At 33.1% G+C, this 18,942-nt stretch overlaps 3 protein-coding genes across 5 annotated transcripts; 2 read left to right on the forward strand and 1 right to left on the reverse strand.

Annotated features, from left to right (window-relative positions):
- Positions 1-1,583: 1,583 nt before the first annotated feature.
- On the forward strand, positions 1,584-3,368 carry LOC105164058 (protein ROH1A). Its single transcript, XM_011082608.3, has one exon. The coding sequence runs from the start codon at positions 1,741-1,743 to the stop codon at positions 3,043-3,045; it is 1,305 nt and encodes a 434-aa protein (XP_011080910.1). The 5' UTR covers positions 1,584-1,740; the 3' UTR covers positions 3,046-3,368.
- Positions 3,369-7,264: 3,896 nt separating this feature from the next.
- LOC105164057 (heavy metal-associated isoprenylated plant protein 39) lies at positions 7,265-8,658 on the forward strand. Of its 3 annotated transcripts, none has more exons than XM_011082606.3 (3): positions 7,265-7,454; positions 7,810-7,885; positions 8,061-8,658. In XM_011082606.3, the coding sequence occupies exons 1-3, from the start codon at positions 7,443-7,445 to the stop codon at positions 8,399-8,401; spliced, it is 429 nt and encodes a 142-aa protein (XP_011080908.1). In that variant the 5' UTR covers positions 7,265-7,442; the 3' UTR covers positions 8,402-8,658. The 3 variants fall into 3 exon arrangements, with proteins under 3 accessions (XP_011080908.1, XP_011080909.1, XP_088737312.1); XM_011082607.3 differs by lacking the exon at positions 7,265-7,454 and adding an exon at positions 7,501-7,658; XM_088881186.1 differs by lacking the exon at positions 7,265-7,454 and adding an exon at positions 7,697-7,719.
- Positions 8,659-13,742: 5,084 nt separating this feature from the next.
- Positions 13,743-16,502, reverse strand: LOC105164055 (1-aminocyclopropane-1-carboxylate synthase). Its single transcript, XM_011082605.3, has 4 exons — positions 15,949-16,502; positions 15,717-15,848; positions 15,463-15,623; positions 13,743-15,086 (listed from the first exon to the last, which is right to left on the reverse strand). The coding sequence occupies exons 1-4, from the start codon at positions 16,108-16,110 to the stop codon at positions 14,084-14,086; spliced, it is 1,458 nt and encodes a 485-aa protein (XP_011080907.1). The 5' UTR covers positions 16,111-16,502; the 3' UTR covers positions 13,743-14,083.
- Positions 16,503-18,942: the final 2,440 nt, after the last annotated feature.

An 18,942-nucleotide genomic window follows, 5' to 3' on the forward strand; every position in this document is an offset into this window, starting at 1 on the left:
GACCGCCGGAGGAAATAAGAATGTAATGGAACGTGAGCGCACACACACACACACATCTAATCTATCATCATATGTCATGTGTTGCGAACAAAAACGCGTTCCACGCCTTAACTTTTCTGATATATCCTTTTGCTGCCTTCTCATTCCTTTCTACTTTCATTAATTAGTTGCTCTCTTTTTCCAATGTTTTTAAATTACGAGAGGCCCATCCATGTGCAAACAACCCACTTTTTTTTTTTTGATAAAATACAATTTACCTCCCTAAGTCAATAAAAAAAAGTTTTCTAAAAAACAAAAAATTAACAACTTATTCTTCTGTGTTTTAAAGATGGAGCAAAAAACCCCTTCACGAGAGTTCCTGTGTTTCGCGCACTTTTCTTATTTTTTTATTTTTATTTATAGAATTACATTTATAACCTTATCTATAAATCGTTTGATTTGCTTTGAATCTAAAGCCGTAATTTAACTAGTTGATTAACAATGTAGATTTTTTTACTTACTTTACATCTAACAGTTATAAATGTTAAATTAAAATTAAAATTATATTTGTAATATATTGATATATGTTATATATATAAATATATATATATATAAACTATATATATATACATAAAGATATAAAAGGTGATGAAATGGCGATGACGGAGGGTGTGGCAGTGACAGAGGCTGCGATGACGGGAGAGGTGGATGGGGTAAAGACCGAATATATTAATTTTGATTTAGGTCGAGATTGGCGATGATATGACAAGTTGAATCAAATTAATGTAGTCCAGCATCCTCTTTGGGCGTCGACAAAAGAGGTGGGGGGTCTATTCTTAGTCCTTAAACTGGAAATGGGTTGGCTTGAAACATAAGTTGTTAGTGTCGTTAACATGACCCTCAACTAAAACCATTTTTTCTAATTCAGAGTTTGTTTGAGGTCTAACAGGGTCGTTCGGTTTGATCTCAAAGTTAGTAAGTGCATACCTTATAAAATGACTCAATTTAGAGAAAACTAATTGTCAAAAACGGTAGAAAGTCACGTGTCACGCTGAGCATCTTTGGATGGTGTAGGCATCAATGATCTTCATTCTAGGTTCTTTCACCAGAGATGATGGATGAAAATTTCAAAACTTTATCAAAAAATTGTCCACTTAGTTCATATATTTTATTCTGAATTTATTTTAAAAAATAAGTAAAATAACAATTCATAATTTATAAGGATATTTTTGTCAGTTCATCATAAAAAATAAACGAAAACCTAACAGAGACTAATGAATTGAGATAGTTGTTGGACGATTGTTAAAATCAAGACGGTATTGATAATTTTGATACATCGAAATAATATTTATAATTATCCCAAATATTAAGAGAGCTTATTGTTATTTATTCTAAAACATATAATTTAATCGTCTCATTAAAAAAAAAAACAATAGATGGCGAGTGGGGACAAAAGAACAAGAAAAAAGAAAAGATAGTAGATGATTGAAAATACAATGAAACAGCAAGGGCAAAAGGGGAAAAAGAAAAAACAAACTACCTAGTCAGGCTGGGCTCTCACTTCTCGGGCACAGGAATGTGGAGAAACGGTCAAGCTCCCGACAAAGCTTAACCGTCCATTCTTCCTCTCTTATATTAACTGCCAAACCGTTCTCTTCTTCTTTCTTCCTTTTCTCCTTGTTCTCTGACAACCTCTCATCATTCCATTCCATCTCTCTTCCATATTACAACGCCAAAGGATTTCATCAACGGAATTTAACCATGCCGGCCACTGATAATCAGGGCTCCTTCCTCAACCGCATAAGCATCCGCCGCAACCAATTCATCCCCATTGAGAGCAGCAACGATCAAGAACAAGAAAATCTTGAATTATTCCAGAGACACGTCGCCGATCGATTCGCCGACCTTCTCTACATCCACTCCAGCACCACCACCACCGCCGTCACAAACTCCAACTCCAATGATCATTCCTCCGCCACTGCGGCCGCCACGGCCACGACGGACTCACCCTCTGCAACGCACGACACGCACACCCATCCACCATTGCCGCCGCAGCTACTCTCCATCTCCTGGTTCCGCAACCTCCTCGACACGTATCTCTGCTGCGAGGCCGAATTCAAGGCCATTCTTGTTTCCGGCCGTGACCCGTCTCAGTTTTCGAGGCCACCGCTTGATCGCCTGATTCCTGACTTCCTGGAACGATCCATCAAGGCCCTCGACATCTGTAACGCCGTTACCCACGGCGTCGATCTCGTTCAACACTGGCAAAAACTCGCGCAGATTGCGTTGACGGCATTAAATCAGACCCCCCTCGGGGAAGGCCAGGTCAGGCGGGCACGGAAGGCGCTCAACACCTTGTTAACCTCGATGGTTTTCGATGACAAGGAGAACGCCAACAACAATTTGCACGGAAGATGGACGGAGCGAACCCGATCCTTCGGCCGCCGCGTAGGTGGCGGTGGAGGCAATAACAAGGACCGTACCGCCGGGAACTTCCGCTCTTTGTCCTGGTCCGTGGCGAAATCTTGGTCGGCCTCGAAGCAGATTCAGACCATGTCGGCCAACCTGGCTGCGCCGCGCGGCGGGGAGTCAACCGCGTTGCCGGTATATATTATGAACACGATTGTGGTGTTTGTGATGTGGGCTCTGGTGGCAGCCATTCCATGTCAAGATAGAAACGGGCTGGCCACCCATTTTCAGGTTCCGAGGAATTTGGCGTGGGCACAGCCCATAATCGGACTGCAGGAGAAAATCGGTGAAGACTGGAAGAAGAAGGAGAAGAAAGGGACAGCCGGATTGCTGGAGGAGTTGCAGAGAATGGAGAAGGTGGCACACTCCTTGGTGGAATTCGCAGACACGTTCGTATTCCCGATGGAGGAGGAGAAGGAGGCAGAGCTGGCGTCGCAGGTGGCGGAGCTGGCGGAGATCTGCCAGAAGATGGAGGAGGGACTGGGGCCGCTGCAGCAACAGGTTAGAGAAGTGTTTCATAGGATTGTGAGGAGTAGAGCAGAGGTTCTTGATGTTCTTGATCAAATTACTAAAATGTCAGCACCAGTTCCCTATTGATGGATGACCCGGCAATTTTGATTGGACACCGGGGGTGCTTCACTGGGTCGTACATTCTTCTTTTGGGACGTGGTGATGATCTGAATTTGTTTCTTATTTTTACAATATATTTACAATTTGAGCAAAATATTCATGAGTTACAATGTAGAATGAATCTTAGGAGGTACAACCAAGGATGCTTTGCAGGTCCTTTGTTTTTTCTTTTATTTTAATGTTGAATATGTACATGTTTCGTTGCTATGATTATGATGAGATGTAGTAAGTGGGAGTAGTAGACATTGTACATGTCTAAATGCTTCCCTGCTATTCATGTTGCTTGTGCATTAATGTTGTTTTGTATTAGATGAATTCCACAAATTTTAACATATATAGCTTTCACCCTCATTTCTCTCTAAAAATGACATCTCTTCTTCGGACGGGTCTTAGTTTAATTTAGTTTTATTTATTATAATTTTTTCTTACATTGTATTTCATAGTTGAAAAATTTTCGTGTATAGCAGTTTCACTTGCATTTTCGTATATTTTTTCCTTGATTATTGGACAAAAAATGCACGTAAAAATGAAAAAAATTCAACTTATAAGATGCAACGTGAGAAAATCGTAACAAATATGATTGAATTGAAAACGGCCATAACATATAAGAAAAAAAAAATTCCTATTAATTTTTCATGTTACATATTAGTGTCACATCAATGAATCATTGATCCGTATTTTTTGAAAATTAAAATTAAAATAAAGTTATATATAGTAAACATATAAATGTAACATAAGATGAATGCACGATAGAAGATCTTTTACCTCCTTCCATAGAGCCATTATACTCTACAATTTCCCATTTGACTTTTGGCCAGCAATAAGAGGATATAAATTGGGTGTAGTTTTTAGGATTGAGATTCTTTTTTTATCCCAAAATAATGTTACATAATAGTGTCATATTTACGTGTATGCAGTGTGTTTCTTATTTTTCAAAAAATACATGTTAATTACACATTGTGCGAGATTAGTATATAATACCAAAATATAACAAAAAATTCTCATTGTTGTCTATTAATCCGTGATCGAAATGGTTCAATTGGGTGTATTTTCTTAGTGACGGGCTTAGGACATTAGGGTCGGAAAAATCAAGATTCATGAATGAAATTCCATAGGTCCACACAGTATAAAATCATTATTTTATAAGATAATTATATTTGCACTCCTTGACCTATGATCTACTTACACAAACCATTCATATTTTTTTGTATAATTATAAAAATTGTTTCTACAGTCCAAAAGCAGATGTAGTTTGCGTACTTTTTAAAAAACTAAGGGTGATTTATATAAATACTAACTCTGATGAATATATACATAATTATCCAAAATATAGCGATAATTTGTATAAATAGACCATAAATTGTTAATATAATGATCCCTTATTTGATAAAGTCAGAAAAATACATCATGGGTTGTTGGTCATCAATAGGATTCGTCCACTTTCTCACTATTGAATCATCAGACCATCCATTTGTCCTCAAAATGAAAGAGACTTTAAAATCAAACATTGATAGGCCTTCACTCCGAGCCCTTTAAAAGCCCATAAGCCATTTCTATTCATGCCTATGCTGACCCATACGGATGTTAAAAGACGATAATGGAATTATCAAGACATTTATTTAAGGGTAAGTTATACTTTTGGTTCCTATATTTAGGGCTAAAATTTGATTTTGATCCTTATACTTGGACTAAAATGGGTTTTGGTCCCTAAATATTGCACAATAGGAAAATAAGAAAACCCTCAAGGATGAAATGAAGCACCGACTTGCATATCTAACACTACTAAAGTGCAAAATTTATTTGATAATAAAATTATAGGTTAATTACACTTAAACCGTCCAAAAATGTAAAACTATACTTTTTTCTGAAGAAATTCTAAAATTACACATACACCCTCTCTAAAAATTATATATTTACACCCGACCTCCTTTTTTTAGGTTTGAACTGAAAATACTGATGCAACTTAAAGAAATATATATAAATTTTTAATTTTGCAGATCATTTAGTAATTTATGTATTTTTTGTACTTATAAAGGAATATAAGTATAATATATATATGGAATGATGTGAACATTATTATATTTTTTTCCTTTATAAGTATGAAATTATTATATGACACATTAAATAAGGAGTAAAATTCAAAATAATCATAACAAAAAGGGGTCAGGTATAAACAATAAATTTTTAAAAGGGGTGTAAGTATAAATTTAAATTTCTTTTTAAAAAAAGTATAATTTTATATTTTTAAAGGGTCTAAATGTAATTAACGTAAAATTATTTATGCCATGGTACATACTTAATTGTATTGTATTTTGGTGTCTGTGTATATATGGTCCATTACTAAACACCTTTTCTTACCATAACATAATTTTCTTTCTTATTAGTCACAAAATATTATATTGCAATAGACCCTTCACACATTTTGACAAATATGACTTTCTCTCCTAATTAATTATTACGGTTAAAAATAAAAAGTTATAATAATTACTAATTAAGCATAATTTTGGAACGATTATTATCCGTTGCTTCTGCAGGCGCGACCAAAATATAAACTATAACTAAAAACCAGAACAAATACTTCGACCATAATTAAAATCATAATACATATTGATTAATCATGGACAAAATTTAACTTTTTGTGTTGATTTTATTTAATATTATGATAGAAAGTATTAACTTATCATAATTTTTAAACAGTGATTATTTATAATATAAAAAAATAATCTATTCTTTTTTATAGTAATTAACATTTTACAACTTCACCGATAACTTCGAGATTTACATCTGAATATTCCAAAAATAAACTCCAAATTTTTAGTTCTTGCTCCTTCCAAATCTAATCTCCAAAAAAAAAAAAAAAAGAAAAAGAAAAAAAGAAAGGGACATTAATCTTTACATGAGAATGAAATGCAACTCCAATAATTGGCAGAAAATTCCAAATTTCTCTTCCTTAAGAACATTAAACACTTATCTGGACTATCACGACATCGATGTTTTGTATGTAGTACTAAATAAATAATGATGGGTTCAAATTGATAGACATATGTTGTAAGAATTTGAGTGTGTATATATAAGTCATGAACCATTTGTCCAACTCCTCCACCTGGATGGAAAATGACATTTTCTTGTCTAGCTATACTATATAGATTTTAATGGATAATTTACAAATTACGATCTCAACTAAAAGTGTAAAAGCCAATTCCTACCTACGTTATGCGACTTCTAAAGTAACACGGAACATTATGTCATAGTATTGAGAGAAATATTTAAAATTAGAGTTATGGTTTGGGGTGATTATGGATTTGAGTCCCTGAGTTGGATTAATTAATCATATTCTTTAATTTTATCACCCGCAGACTGTTGGTACGTAATATTAAGATACGTATTTCGAGAGAGGGAACATAAAAGAAACAAGGTTTATAGTATATGCAAATCGGATTTGTCTTATCTCTACTTTGACGTGAAATTTGAAGCTCCCCCCTCTCTCTCTCTCCTGCCAACTAAAAGATTAAAATAAATAAACATCAAACAATGAATGTATAAAACGAAAAATATAATTTTAATCCAGTAATTTATGATGTGGTATTTTTGGTCCAGTATGAATTGATTTTTGAAACTTAGTCCTATAGCTTTAAAATTTTGACAATTTTCATCTTTTTATCATGGAAAAAAAATTACATGTGACTTGCACATGACCTAATTAAAGAGTAATTTTAGTCCTATAACTTAGAGGACGTTGTCATTTTTGGTCCTGCATGAATTGATTTGCAGAACTAAAATTGTAATTTAATTAAGTCATGTATAAGTACATATAGTTTTTCATCAAATTAGCAAAAAATAACTAAAATTGTCAAATTATAACGTTATAGAATTAAATTATAAAATTTAATTAGTACAGGACAAAAAATACTGTCCATCAGTTATAGGACTTATGAAATTGTAATTTTCCCATATATAGGTGGAGGTAAATATCGAGTAGTTGTACAAAAGGCTACAAAAGCACACAAGATTTGGCCCTTCGATTGTCCAAGGGAAACTAAGTCTATCTGTAGGTTACTAAGTTCAATTCAAGAAGCTGTCCAAAGTCTACCCTACAACCCTCCACCCCCCCCCCCCCACCCCCCACCCTCTGTTTCTAAGTTGACTGATACTTTGCATGAATGAATATAAAAGGGAGCTAGTCCACTGGCCTTAACTCCTTTGTCCAGCAAAACTACCCTCTAATTCAATTATTCATTCATATTCAAGTAGCATTAATAATTCCCATACTTACACAATTGTTTCTATAAACATCTCAACCTTCATTTCTCTGCAATTTCTTAAGCCTCTTCTTTGATCAGGTCCTAATCACAGTACTCCACATCATGGTTGCTAAGGTAATCATTCCCTTCCCTTTCCTAATTTCCCTTTTAATTTGTTTTTCTATTTCTTATAAATTCTTGTTTTCCACACACACACACACAAATTGTAATTAATTATCATCAGTTGATGCTGATCATGTCATGCATATTCTATTCTTACTAATTGGGAGGTTTCATGAATATAAGTACACAAGTCTTGATTAGTTTGATGATTTTCCAGTAATTTTCCATTGATTTTCTTGCTTTCAATTACATCTTGGATTAATCTCAACAACAGCTTGTGGGCTTTTTTCCAATACTCTAATTTCAGTCATTTTTGCAGTCCCTCTCCCTAATGATCAATGGATTTTCTTGCTCTTTTTTCCTGCAGAAGGTGGTGCTGAAACTAGAAGTTCATGATGACAAAGAGAAACAGAAGGCCATGAAGGCAGTTTCCAGCCTCACAGGTAGTGTAAAATTCTCTTTATGGGTTTTAATTTCTTTCTCTGGTTAGTGGTGGGGGCAGACGTTATCAGAATCTGAGCTAATTATATGTCGAGCACAATACGCTTGTCATGTTATTAGGGTACAATTCACATATGACAAGTGTATCACAGTTTGAAATCGTTTTTTGTTGTGCAGGCATAGAATCCCTGGCCATGGACATGAAGGAGAGGAAACTAACAGTAGTAGGCGATGTGGATCCAGTTCAAATTGTGAGCAAATTGAGAAAATCTTGGCACACAGAAATACTGACAGTAGGGCCAGCAAAAGAGCCAGAAAAGAAGAAGGAAGATGAGAAAAAGAAAGAGGATGAGAAGAAGAAAGAAGATGAGAAGAAGAAAGAGGCTGATGACAAGAAGAAGGAAAGTGAGCAAATTGCTGAGCTCCTCAAACTCTACAAGAACTACAATCCTTATTACACACAGTACTACCATGTCTACAGCGCTGAGGAGAACCCTAATTCTTGTGTTATTTCCTGATCATCATCATATACAATCATGGGATCGATCGATCACGAGTTTTGCTTTTCTTCTGAAGAAAAAGGGTTTTTGATGGATTTTAACGCGTTTTCAAGAACCATATACGAAAAAAGGGATGGATTCGATGTACATGGACGGCGTTGATATATTATTGCATTGATCAATCCATCGGTCTTGTGGTTAATTTCTTCATATTTGATGTAAATATAGAACATATATATGGGATTCATGAAGAGGGGAATAAATTAATTTACAAATTCTTGTGTAACTTTTATATTTCTGAAATCCTTGCATTTTACAATTCCATAGTTTGGCACGAAAAAGCATAATTTCAAAGGGTTTTGTGACTTTTAATTCCGTTGAAATTTTGACTTGTTTTCTTGCAGCAAGACTTTTTTTTTCATTTAGACATCTTAGTCCTAGTGACGTGCCCAAATTTTCATCTTATTATTGTAATGCACAAGTTGCATATACATCCAATCAAGTAGCTACACATAGCCATAATAAAATTTTTATGATACCATGATCATTGATCAATATAATATATATGTCCTTGGTAATCAGGCAAGTAATCATATCCATATGTATGTCTTTTGAAAGGATAAAAGGGTTATTTTTATTTCTATTAAATTTCAATGGAGCTTGTTTTTTTAATTAAAATATTAAATTTAAGCACAATTTTTTGAAAAAATAAAATAAAAGGAAAACTTTTTTTCTCTTCATAAAATTAATGTGCAAGAACATATTTAAAGTATTTCTATCACATTAATCCAAATGCATTTTTATTCCACACAAGAATGCTAAAACATTAATATTGGACAATTTTTCCTTATAACAAATTAAGCGATAAGATTGAGATTATAATTTAACATAATATCATAATCAGACGAAAAAAAAAATTCTAGGTTCGAATCACATTGCCCCATTTAATTTAAAAAAAAAAAAGGACTTTACGTATGGAATTTGTGGGAGACGTGTTACGATATATATATATATATATATATTAAACGTTCCTCTTTTCTAACAATTTATACTTTTAAATAAAATAGTCATTTAAGAATTTGATATGAAAATTCTGAATTCTAGAAATAGATATGAAAAATAAAAATCAATGGGCTCTCTATATATAGATTGCTTTGAATTCAACGACTGGGGTTGTTATTTAATTGCTTTATTTATTGAATTGGTGACTTTGATCTGATCCATGGGATGATTATTAAAAACTCCAAATGAATCCAACTCCATGAGAGGTCTTATTTTCATCATTTTAACCGACTTTGTCACTATAATAATTAATGGTAAGTATACCAAATACGTGATCTTGTCTTGTCATTATGCCATAACCTTAAGAAACATACCAAAAGTCAGCATCATATATAAACACTATATATTATTACAAGATGTTAAATTTATGCCTAAGATGTTAAATTTGCCGTCACTCTATCTATTGGCCAATCAAAAATGTTGAAGAAAATAACTTCATTCCTGAAAGAAGTTTCCTATGTTGATATCTGAATGCAGCTTTCGCTGCGACATATACGTATGTTCATATTTATGTACATAAATACAAATATTGATATAAATTTAAGTATATATATATATATTGATATTGTGAAATTTGAGTATTAAAATTTTCTCCTTGATGAAAATACACGCGATAATATAGCAAGTATGGGAAATTAATATCTATAGGGCGATGATGGGTTATACAATTGACTTCCTAAAATTTGAAAAATTCAAAAAAACCCTTTTGAAAAAGAAGATATAAAAAACTCCCCTATTATTTGAAAAATGATGCCCACTGCTTTTTGCTTAGTAGGATTTTTTTGCATAATTTTTCAAATGTCAGGAAAATATTCTATACCTTTATCTTTTAAATAAAAGATAAATTGCATTTACCCTGACCATTACATATATGGTCCAATTTGAGTATGATGATGGAATCAATCAGGCTTTCGTGGCCAACTGATCATATAATTCTATCAATATTTTAATAAATTAATTAATACAATATATAATTCGATTAATACTTTAATATAATTATATAAAAATAATAAAATGAATTATAATAAACTCATATAAAATGAGGCAAACATCCATAATTTTGGTTGGATTAAAGCTTGTTCATAAAAACTCAATTTTGACCATTAAACTAAGATATCATTGATATTTTTATTTCTGTAAAATTATATTTTTGATCTTGTAACTTTAGGTTATTAACACTTTGAGTTCTATAATTTACCCTATTTATACATTTAGTCCTTTTCTTAACAAATTTAGCCCTAAACATCTTAAATTTGATCTTTTTTTGGTAAATTTAGTCTTGTATTGACAATTTTTATCCTAATGACTCATAGTTATACAACCAAAAATAAAATTTATTATGGTGTGAAGAGAATCAAATTGTAATCAAAAGACTAAATTCGAAAAAAAAAAGGACTAAATATGTAAAATGATAAAAGTTGGAGTTGCCCCCAGATGGAGTACTTTAACTCCAGCCTAAGTGATAATGGTTGGAGTTGGGCCCAGATGGCTCAATCCAATCCCCCAACTACAAAAACAAAATTGAAAAATCAATTAGTAGCAATTTGTGGTTGTACAAGATATCCAAGTACTTATCATTTGCGTCATCCCATATGTCAATTAGTTCAACAATTCCTACCCAATCTTTAATCTTTTACGTAAAACTAATATTTATTTCATAATCAATCCACCTCTAAAGAGAAAGTGAAAGAGAATATACTTTTAATTTTGCAACCCAAAATTGATTGTATATATAGTTGATAAAAATTATGTCCTAAAAAGTGCTGGTTCGTGAAATTCGATCAATCACATAATAAATGACAGAATTTGAAATATATATACAAAATAATTGAAAAAGACGTCCCACAAAAATTAAAGATAATAAGATGGAGTAATATGATTCAGGACGTCATGTTTACGTATTTGAAATACATGTCCACAAAGAATTAATTATATTTATTAGGGATAATGACACTGTCTTTTTTTAAAATTTGATATAATTACTTATAGATTTTTTGTAGTTTGAAAAATTATATTTAGTACCCTTAAGTTTATTTTCATCCAACAAATAGATCCATCTGTTGGTAAACTTCACGAACATCAGCAAAAAAGTTGAATGAAAATCCATACTTGTCCCCCATTGATTCATTATAAACTTATGGTAGGTCAAACAAATCTTTTATAATCAAACTACCCTTATAAATCTTTAAAAGATAATGTATATGAAAAGGTAAATCTTCAGTTTTTTAAGATTAGTTTGGTCAGAAAAGATTTATTTGATCAACAATAAATTTACACTAAGTTCATAGAGAATAAATATCAATTTCATTCAACTTTTTTTGTTGATGTCAGCAAATTTCTTGAATTTTGCTAATAAATAAATCTACTTATTGAATGAGAATAATACTAATTGAAAATTTTCAAAGTACAAAATTTTATATATAATTATACTAAACTTTAGAGAAGAACGATGTAATTACCCCTATTTATTATGTGAAAAATAGTAAATAAATAATTTTTTTGCCCTACTAAATGTAAAATCATAGCGATTCCCGGCCAACTAAAAAATTGACAATAAACTAATAAAATTAAAATTTTATCCGAAATATACAAATGCCAAGTGGCTCTGAAAATGCTTTTCAATGAAAATGTTTTACTTGTATTTTCCTTTTCTTAGGATATGAAGGGTATTCGACAAGGCTACATGTTTAGGCTACGAATGAGATGGGCTCCAATCAAGCCCAAATGTGGAGGCCCGTTTATAGTGGCCCAAATGCCTAATTCACTTTCCAAGTCCTAATACATTCATTTTGTATTTCTCTTTTCTTTTAAATATAAAATTCACATTTCTCCCCAACTTTAAGTCTCATGTTCATATAATATATATGTTGTTCATGCATTCACCTTTGTGTCTATAGAAAAAAAATTACTATTGATTAAAATATTAATGGATATGTCTAAAAGTTATTGTCAACAAACAACGATTAAATAAAATCGATGCATTTTTCACCATAAACAAATTACTTGCTATAATTAAGAGCAGTGGTATGACATATATTTTAGTCACCTTCATAGAAATTACGTCCAATAAATGTTGTGTGATCATGGTTAAAAATTATTTATTATGATTATTTTTTATTGACCAAATAATTAAATAATATATTTCTTATAATGCCAAAAATTCTATCTCCTTAATAATAAAATATTGCATATTGATATGATATAATTACACTATTTAAGTTGTGAAGAAGAATCTAGAAGAAGTGCAAGAAATTTTACAGATGAAAAATAAGAAAATTGACTTAATTTGGTCAAAGTAATTAATCAAGTTGTCGAGTCAAAAACACTGGCTGCATTATTATCATCTTGGTCATCAAGGAATTAATTCCCACTAGAAAATAACAAGCAGTTTTGACTTTTCACATCATTGGTGGGGGTACAATCTTTTGCCCACGTCATCATGCTCAAATCAAATAAACGATTTTTTTTTTTAAATTAAGTAAAATCGAGTCAAACAAATTACATAATAAATGTTATAATTTTGTTATTTTTTTTTAAAATTATATATCAATCATACGACAAGTGTATCCACTTATTATATAATTGGTTGTAAATTGCCTCCTTCCCTAGGGGGTTTTTTGTATTTTTAAAAGAGTAAAAAGGTGATGTGGATATGACTGGAGACTGGGATGGATATCGAGTGTTCCAAAGTCCACAGCGTGGAACAAAATTAAGACTTGCGTGGTCAATATTTTGGTGTCATTCAACTTCTACCTAATATGGATCATCATTATTTGTTTTTAACATGTCAAAAATGACGCAACCAAAAACCAAGTATGTCGTCGAGTGTATTATATTTATCGTGTAATTGATATATAATATAAAAAAAATAATCAATTGTAAAAAAAGTACAAAGATATTTTTAAATACGGTTAGTTTAATATGGTCAATGATCCGCTCTTTGAATAAGAATTTGTCGTATATCGGAAGTTAGTTTGAATAATTTATAGGAACAATTATATTTACGCTCTTTGATTTATGGGCTACTTGCATATAACATACGTAATTACATAAATCACCCATTGTAGTTAAAAATAAGGAGTATGTGTAATGCTATTGAGTTTCTAAAAAATCGAGATGGTTTGGGTAAATGATAATATACCTGGTGAATGTAAGTGTAATCTTTTAAAAGATGGAGTTTATGTAAATAGATCATAAGTTAAAGAGCGTAAATGTAATTGTCCCTAGTTTATAAAACAAAATACTTGAGTGAAATAAGCAAATGGTGATGAATCAGGATAACTGTTGAAACCATGAATATTACAATTCCTGAATTTTGTATTTCCAGAGACAACTTAGATTACAACAAATATAGCTGTTCCTTTTCAGCAATAGGAAAAAGAAAATCAAAGAACAAAGAAGAAAAACAGAGAGTAAAACCAGGACATATGATATGTCCTGATAAAAATCCAATGAGACACCATTTTTGCATGTGTTCATGCACAAAAACACCCTAATAACTACGTACATACACTGTTAAAAACATATTTCCAATAATTTGTTACATCTTAGGAAGAACTAATTAGTGCAGCAACAACCTTGATCATGCATCTTCCCTGATCTTATTCATGATCAGACAATGCTATTAGGTTAAATACTTCAAGTCCTGGCTCGAACAAGAGGCGAGGACATAGGCGAATGAGGCGACATTTTGTGGGGCGCCGCCATCTTCATCTCATCCAATCGTCGGAATGATAAGCTGATCTCAAGTTTACTACTCCTGCATTGTTTCCTACCACTTTCCTGATCAGACCCCTTCTTCTGAGTCACAAATTTATGTATCCTATTCAATGCAACCATCATCGTTTCACCGTCCATATTTGCAAAGCAGACACGGAACCATCCAGGCTCGGAGCAATGGAAGGAGGCGCCAGGCGAGACGTTGAGCTTAACATCGTTAATAATCACCTGCCACAGCTCCAGTTCCGCCTCAAATGTAGGCTCCTTCAGCAGCCTCCTCAAGTCCATCCAGCAGTATAGCCCGGCATTGCTCTTCAAGCTCCCTATTCCTACTTGAGCTAGCCCTGCTGACAGAATCCCGTGCCTTATTTCCAGCCTCTTAGAGCTCTCAGCAATGAAACGGTCCACAAAAACATCGTCTGACAGCATTGTTGCTATCAGGTGCTGTGTCTGAGTCGAGACAAGCCCAAAGCTCGACATTTTTCGTGCACAATTCACAACTATGTCATTATATGAGTACACGATGCCTACCCTGAATCCAGGGAACCCGAGGTCTTTCGACAAGCTATAGACAATGTGGATGAGGTTGCGGTTGCAGTCTGTGTTTTCTTGCACTATTTCAGCAATGCTGGTGAAACCTGGCTGGCTGAAGACCGTGGCAGAGTAGATCTCGTCGCAGATTAAGTGGATGTTTTTCTCATTAGTGAAGAGTAATGAGTCAGTTAAAGTCTCCCTATCTATTACCGTGCCTAATGGATTTGAAGGATTGTTGAGAAGCAAGCCCTTCACTTTGATGTTCGATTCTTGAGCATTCTTGTATGCAGTTTCAAGGGCTCGTCGGGTGATCTTGAAATCATTGGAGCTCTCGCAAACGACAGGAAGAAGTTGAATTCCCGTTCGCCACGTTAGATCTCGATCGTTTCTGCATGATATATAATGGAGTAATATATATAAGTAATCTCTTAGAACAGAAGAAAGAAAATCCAAGAAAATGTGAAGTTCTAAGACAACATATGCATTCTTCAGTTTTTGCAACTTTGTGCAGTGTTGAAAAAGATAGTAACTAAACAAGTTAGCAATTTAGCATCCTTCAATGTTAACAATAAAGATGCTTGGGGGGAACAGACAATGATCATCCAACTGCCTGAAACTGATGTTCTGTTTCATGTCTGTCAACAAAGTTGTCGTTATGTGTCATATTATTGTTGCCATGCCCCCACCAATAATTCAGAAACAAGATAACCCTTGAGAATTTAACATTTGACTACCAATAAGCAAGGAAAAAGTTATGCTTATACCCTGGATAGTAAGGAGTCGGCACCAAGAACGCGTCACCAGCATCAGCCAAGCAGAAGGCCAACGTTTCTTGCGCTCCGGTTGCTCCACCGCTCATTACTATGCGGTCAGGGTCGAAACGGACTCTGTTTCCTCTCACTTTCTCCATGAATCTTGCAACAGCCTGCACGTTCATGATCAGACAAAGGTTAAGAACTTGTATTAAGTCTGAATCTTAAAATATGTCTGAACATTTGCAGCGTTAGTATTTTAGTACATTTCTGAATTCTGGCAAGCCATGATAATCTTGATAGATGGCGATATCCTTGAAGCCATTTGATCCTTCTGCCGTGCATATGGAGGCCTTCGGGTTGTTCCTAACCCATTCTTGGACTAAATCAAAGGAAAGCTGCAGAAGCCAGACAGAAGTCAGGTTAATTATATTTGGACATCCTTGAAGAAGTTAAAACTTGGGACATTTATCACTTGATTCTAGTTTATGTTATAACCTGGTTTTCTGCAAGTCCCATCTGAATAACCCCACTCGGATTTCGGGTGGGGTGGTAAGGATCACTGTCGTAGGCCTTCCAACCGTCGAAGAAAGCCGAGTTTTCACCATGTCCATCGTTGGTTGCAATCTGGGACAAGAGCTGCACTTGATTCATAGTCATATCCTTCACTGTTTCAGTCCCAGGAATCTCAATCCTAAGTTAAGTAAGAACTATAGAAATGAAAGTATGAGAGAAGTTATGACTGAGAGCTAAGCTATACTACGTTAGGAGGAGATGTCTTTAGAGTACTATGTTAAGGCATGGGATGGCTGTATAAATAGGTGTAGGATCAAAGACATGAAGCTTCCTATGAAGCAACACTCATACTCCTTAAAAAAGCGGGAAATTCTAACTCAGATCGGATTTGGCCAATTTCTCTTTTGACAAAAACAGTTTGAACCTTGGCAGGCGGCGATTAACTTATGTCCTGAACCATGTTTGATCACATAACGCCTATAACGTGAAATCAAAACAAAAAATACTTCAAACAGTCTTTTTCTTTGACAGGATTGTCGTCAAACGGGCTGCCCTGCCTAGAGAGAGCCTGTTTGTCCATACCAAAACTCTTCTGCTCAACATAAGTTAACTGCAATCACTCGTGTGAACAATTTCTGCTTCTTAAGGTTCCGTGGTCCCGAAGCACAAAATATAGTCGTCCCATTTGAATTATATGAGAGCAAGCTTTTTGAGTCCCCCAAATTGTACACGTCATGTGTATAAAATATTTTTTAAAACAAATTAAAAAAATGATATTTTTTATACACGGTAGCATCTACGTATAAAATAAAATAAAAAATACAAAATAATTTGAAATAAAAATTTATATCCGATTACTTGTGACAGAGCAGAAGTTTGTTAGGTAGTAGTATACAATGTGAATGTTGCAAGCATTTTTCCAACAGTTGGAGATCATTATGCGCATGCTTGAAGTTGAAACATTGTGTTCAACGTACTCATTTTTATCCTCATTTCACATGTAAAATAGTTGCACAATGGCATGCTTCAAACTTTGTGACGTGGCCAACACCTATTTTCTTTTAGTACTATCATTTTCATTTAAATGCATTTTTGGAGCGTTTAGACCAATAAAATTTCAAAAAAGAGTCACTTATTTATGTGCATAGTTTGCTAACAAACTTTCAACGATCATGGTTTTTTATCCGTGCTAATAATTAACATTTGTATGCAAAATTCTGTAGACCACCGGCTTACCAATCAATTTGAAATTTCACATTTTGAAATTATCTAAATATTCTTTTTTAATTATAGTTTGAAATTATCTTTGGACCTGATATTTTATCATTTTTGTTCATATTATACACCGTTCTTGGGGCAAATTACTTTCATAATATTCTTAGTCGACGCAATTTTAAATTTATTTCACTTGCGTTAGATCTAAAGTCACGAGTGTGACATTAACATACCTATATTATTTAAGTGAAGAAACAAATCCATATTTTCACACAAATTTGCATGTTCTTAAAATTCCTTGAGGTAGACCAACAAGAAGACAACCTTCGAGATTGGTCATCTGTGATAGTGTTAGGTGGTAACCAATTCAAACGTTAGATATATGTTTGGATTTCTTCCCATAATCAAAATTAACTATAAATGTCTCCAGCCATCACACACTGACAAAAATACCAAGTAGTGGTTGATATACATAAGAGCTTCCCAACTTAGCCTGCTTCAGTGTTGAATCCATTCTTCTAATTTCTGCCATTGTTTCTAACAATTTGACCACATTTTCTCAAGTTTACTTTTCACTCCATCTCCAATTACATCCAAATAATATAGTATACATATATACATAAGGATAAATTATATCCGCACCCTTGACATATAGTTCGTTTGCACAAATCACCACTGTCTTCTAAAAAATTCACCGAGCAGAAACGTCAACATCATTTATACAAAACCACCCCTACTTTTTAAAAAGTTATACACACATTAATCAAATGCGTCAATATCGTTACATAAACTATCTCTATTTTTTAACTGTCAAGAGTGTTTTTTTTGTGATTATATAAAAAAATATGAATAATTTTTATAAATAGACCATATATGAAAAGGTGTAAATATAAGAGGTACTTTGCAAAAGGGGAAGATTCAAGGCCTCGTGGGCGTAATGAAAAAGTTAAATTCCTTTTGATTATGTTTGGTAAATATGCATTTAATTTGTATAAGTCAAAAAATGATATAATCAAAATATTTAAGTCCTCTTGCAGCATTGAATTGTCAACAACTGGACTATCATAATCATAATCACAATCCAAATTTAATTTCAGCCTTTTGACTGAGAATGGTAGTCAAAATTTTGGTCAATTCTGCGTAACTTTTCAGTGCAAAAATATGTTATGGGTTTCTCCTTTGTACATTTGGTACATTTACTATTCCATTTTTCTTAATTATATCATATGATCAGAACTTATAATAAATGGATCATTTTCAGAGGTCATTAATTTATGGCATCAATATAATATATATATAACACTAATTATGTACCTCATAAATTCAAAAGGACAACTTGAATAGTAATTGTATCGTTTTGACTAGTGCGTGTCGCATGCAAGATAAAGGATTAGATAATATCTTCATGTGCATCAATTAGGGGTGAAAAATAAATTAAATGATTCGATACTCGATTAAAATTAATTAATGAAAGCTCGTTTGAATTTGATTTGTTAAACTAACAAATTAAGCTTGAACAAAAAAATTTATTTGGTAATTTTTTAGTTTGACTCAAGTTCGATTCGATTAGAATGAAAAATAATAAAATGTATTTAAAAATATCAAATTACTCGAACTCAATCCGTGTTTGATCCAAGTTTTGAGCTCTATTAAATCAATAATCAAATCAAATTTAAACGTTTTTTTTAAACTCGATAATAATTCAAATAAATTTGACCAGTGATGTGTATGAGTCGAGAATCATTAATGTATTATTCTCTT

The sequence above is a fragment of the Sesamum indicum genome, linkage group LG6 (genome assembly GCF_026168435.1).
Source record: "Sesamum indicum cultivar Baizhima isolate 11 linkage group LG6, ASM2616843v1, whole genome shotgun sequence".
NCBI lineage: Eukaryota > Viridiplantae > Streptophyta > Magnoliopsida > Lamiales > Pedaliaceae > Sesamum > Sesamum indicum.